Source organism: Alligator sinensis, unplaced genomic scaffold (assembly GCF_000455745.1).
Source record: "Alligator sinensis unplaced genomic scaffold, ASM45574v1 scaffold1660_1, whole genome shotgun sequence".
NCBI classification, from domain to species: Eukaryota; Metazoa; Chordata; order Crocodylia; family Alligatoridae; genus Alligator; species Alligator sinensis.
The window spans coordinates 37,553-41,357 of NW_005843061.1; the positions used below are offsets into that span (position 1 = coordinate 37,553).

General features: G+C 68.3%; 1 protein-coding gene across 1 annotated transcript in view; it reads right to left on the reverse strand.

Moving 5' to 3' along the window:
- Window positions 1-3,805, reverse strand: part of KCNH2 (potassium voltage-gated channel subfamily H member 2) — a 17,854-nt gene that overhangs the window by 12,054 nt on the left and 1,995 nt on the right. Inside the window, 1 exon segment of the mRNA XM_025193518.1 lies at window positions 3,617-3,805. This exon segment is cut by the window's right edge and continues 35 nt beyond it. Coding sequence (XP_025049303.1) covers window positions 3,617-3,805 — 189 coding nt within the window.

The following is a 3,805-nucleotide window of genomic DNA, read 5'->3' on the forward strand; positions in this document are numbered from 1 at the left end:
GAACCCCCCTGGGAGCCCGTGGCCACGGCAGCGCCCTCCCGGGGTAGGTCCGGGGGGCCGTGGGGAATGGAGCACCCAGCCCAGGGGCCCTGAGCTGCAGCCCCCCAGCACCCCCAGCCCAGCCGGCTGCCCCTGCCCCGGCGCAGCCCCCTGCCCACCTACCTCCTGGGCCACCAGGCTGGAGATGCGGACGGCGCGGCGCACCCGGGCACCCCGCTGCGCACCCTCGGCGGGGCCCGCGCCGTCCGTGCGGCCCGGGGACATGGCCCCCCGCACCCTCACCCCATGGCCGGGCCGCCTGCGCACGCCACCCCCGGGGGCACTGCCCGGCCGTGCCCACCCCGGCCGGCCCCGCGGCTCGAGCTGCCGGCGCCTCCGCTCCCGCCTCCTCGGCTCTGCCCAGTGTCGCAGGCTCCTCCCGGGAGGCACCGGCGTCCTCCAGCCCCGCGCGGGGGGGCTCCCTGGGGAGTCCTGGACCCCAGCACCAGCCCCAGTGCCCCTCCCTGGGGCTGGGGGCAGAACCCAGGAGTCCTGGACCCCCAGCACCAGCCCCCACTGGCCCCCAGAGTGGGAAGGGAGCCCAGGAGCCCTGTGCCCCCCCCAACTTGAGGACAGCCCCCGCAGGGCCAGGGGGGGCAAGGGAAGCCCCCCCCCATGACACACAGGGTGCTGCAGGCACCTGGCACTGGCTACCAGGATGACTCATCCCACCTGGCGGCATCCCTGGCTCCGGCGGCGGCGGGGGGCGGGCGGGGGAGCCCGGGCGCGGGGACACGTCATGCCTCCCTGAGCTGCCCCTGCCCTGGCCCCAGCCCACACGACCCCCCTGCTCGGAGGAGCAGGCCCAGAAGCCCCCCAAGGGCCAAATGCAGGGTGCGGGCAGGGGGCTACAGGGGAGCACTTGCCCCTCCCTGGGCTAAGGCCGTGGGCCCCCAGGAGCTGCTCCCACTTCCCCCTATGGCCTCCGGATCACACACGTGCCCATGGCCTGGCCACACAGACCCCAGACGGGTCCCAGACACCACAGGACGTCCCGATGCAGCCACAACAGGCCACCCCAATACCAGCCCAGCAGGGACCCCGCTACGGCCCAGGGACGCGGCGACCTTGGCAGGTGCGGGGAGCCCGGGCGCGCCGTGTTTGGAGGCCGTCACTGCAGTGATTCACAGCCTGTGGAGCCCCGTCCGCCGCGGCCTAAGTGATGGCGGCTATAAACCCTCTGCGTTGTCCTGGCACCCTGCCCGCACGCTGCAGCCATCTGCTCACGCCTCTGCCACGCCAGCCAGGCCCCCGCCCACATGCCCGGTGTCCCAGGCACAGCCACGGCCATGCCGGCCTCGCACCTGCCCCAGCCTGGGGCACCAGAAAGGACAGGGGCCTGCAACACCTCCTCTTTCTCCAGGCCTGGGTGGCACCGTGCCCAGCCCTGGGCGACGGGATCTTGGGCATTGGGCCTGGCACTGCGTGGGGCTGCGATAGAGGGGATTAGCAGGGTGGTATGCAGGGATTACTGACACCGATTAACCATGCGGCTGCGGCCATCGGGGGCCATGGGCAGCAGGAGGGCAGCAATGCAGACCTGCCCCTGCGGGCACACACCCGTGGCACAACAGGGAGCCCATGTGGGTGCCTCCAGGTGTGGGCAGCTCACAGGATCGCATGCCAGGGGCAGCGGGCTGCGTCCCCAAGCAGCTCTCCCTGTCAGAGGGCAGATTCAGGCAGAGCCGGGCAGGCAGATGGTGCTTACACAGTGGCAGCTGGTCGGCGGGGATTAGGGCAGGATGCCAAGGAGCCGCACCAAGGATGCTTCCCCCCTCCCCACCGGCCCTCTGCACAGCAGCCAGGGCCTGGGAGCCATGGGCTGGCTTGGGCTGGCCATGGGCTGGCCATCCCTGGCTGGCTTCTCCCCCATGCAGCCCACCCCCCGTGCCCCTGGGCCAGGACCTCCAGCCCCTAAGCAGCCCCATCCCCAGGGCACTGCCCATGCTGCTCCCCCGCAGCCCACCCAGTGCAGCCTGCACCCAGCACGGCTCCCCGGGGACCAACGGACACCAGCTATGAGCAGGCTGCGGCTGCAGGGGGTGGGACAGGAGTCTCCAGCTGGCATAGCCCATGCATGACACAGGGCACAAACCAGCACCTGCTGCTTACCCAGTGCCCCACAGCACGGTGCCCCTACACCCCAGCACCCCCACGAGGCCCTTTGGGTGACTGGCTGGAGCCTGCCCCCAGGCGCCGTGCTAGAACCCGTACCCACCATGGGCTCTCTCCCCAGCCCGTTCATGTGCACACCAGCCAGGGTGAGGCCCCGTTAGACCCCCTGTAGCACGGTGCTGGGGGCAGTGTGGAGCCAGGAGGTGGGCACTGCTCTGCCGCGACCCAGCCGATGCTCCAGGGCACCCATGGGGCAGGTGAGGGCACCGCATCCCACACCCTCCTGCCAGCCGGACCCTGGCACTACGCACGCCAGCCGCCTGCTCCCCCGTTCACAGGCACAGGCAGCCTCATGCTCACCCAGCTGCCCCATACAGACACGGCCCTGCCGGCACCGGGAGCTGGGCTCGGACACCCCCAGGCTCCTAGGATAGGGCCTGCATGTGCTGTGGAGGGTGGCAAAGCGCCCAGGCCCTGCCCCTGGCCACAGCAACAGCCCCAGCCCCTGGCCCCCCATGGACATAAGATCATATAAGAAGCCAAGAGCTGCCATAGACCGGGTCTGAGCCTGGGTGCACCGTGCCCAGCTCCTGTGTTACACGGTGACAGAGAGCGGAGGCTGCAAGGGAGGGTGACCAAGTCTGAGCAAGTTTTTCCCCTGCTCTTCTCTCCCTTGCAGTCCCCAGCATTGAGGTCCAGGCAGGTCTGATGCAGAGCCCGTGCCCCTCGTTCCCTGCCCCAGAGCTACCGATGCCCCTTTCCTCCAAACGTGTGTCCGACCCCTTGTGAATCTGGCTGAGCTCTCAGCTCCCACCATATCCGGTGGCCACGAGTCCCACACGTTAATGCCGCGCCGGGTGACACAGAACAGGGTGAACTGAACGACGTGCTCGTTTCGTGCTGTGACCCCGGGGCCGTGTCTGGGGACAAAGTCCAAGAGCCATGGGGCTGGCAGAGAGCTGCAGAGGTCATGTTGAGTCCCAGCCGGCCTGAGGCAGGATCAGCAGCCAAACCAGCCCAGACAAATCATCTCTACTTAAAACCACCGCCAAGCCTGACACGATACAGACCTTGCACCCAAACCTGCCCCTGGGAGAGCCCGGGACCAGGCAGCCAACATCCTGCTTCTATAAAATGCTGAGTGGATGAAAAACACCCAATAAACCCCATGTCACCACCTCTTCCCCATTCATTACATTGTAAACCCTCCTCCTGTCCCCACTCCGCATCTTGTTTCCAAACCGACCAAGCCTGGCCTCTCTTCCCGTGGCAGCCCCTCCGTGACCCTCAGCATCCCTGTGACACCCAGCATGATGCAACGAGCAGGACAGGCAGGGGCAGCATCCCTGGCCACAGCACAGCCCCCTGACCACGTGCTCAGCCCGGATGCACAGCCACAAGACAACCACGACGCCCCCGCCACAGTGTCCTCGGCACCCACGCCATGCCACGGGGGGCTCACCTGGGTGACCTTCTCGGTGACGTTGTGGGTGCGGTCCTTAACCTTGGTGGGCGCAATGATCTCCTTCTCGCCCGACGGTGTCGCCAGGAAGGTGTCGGCCTTTAAGTCCACGAAGTTGAGAGTGATTTGGGGGATGCGGCTGATGGCGCGGTACCGCACCAGGTCCGAGTCTGACGTCGAGTTCAGCAG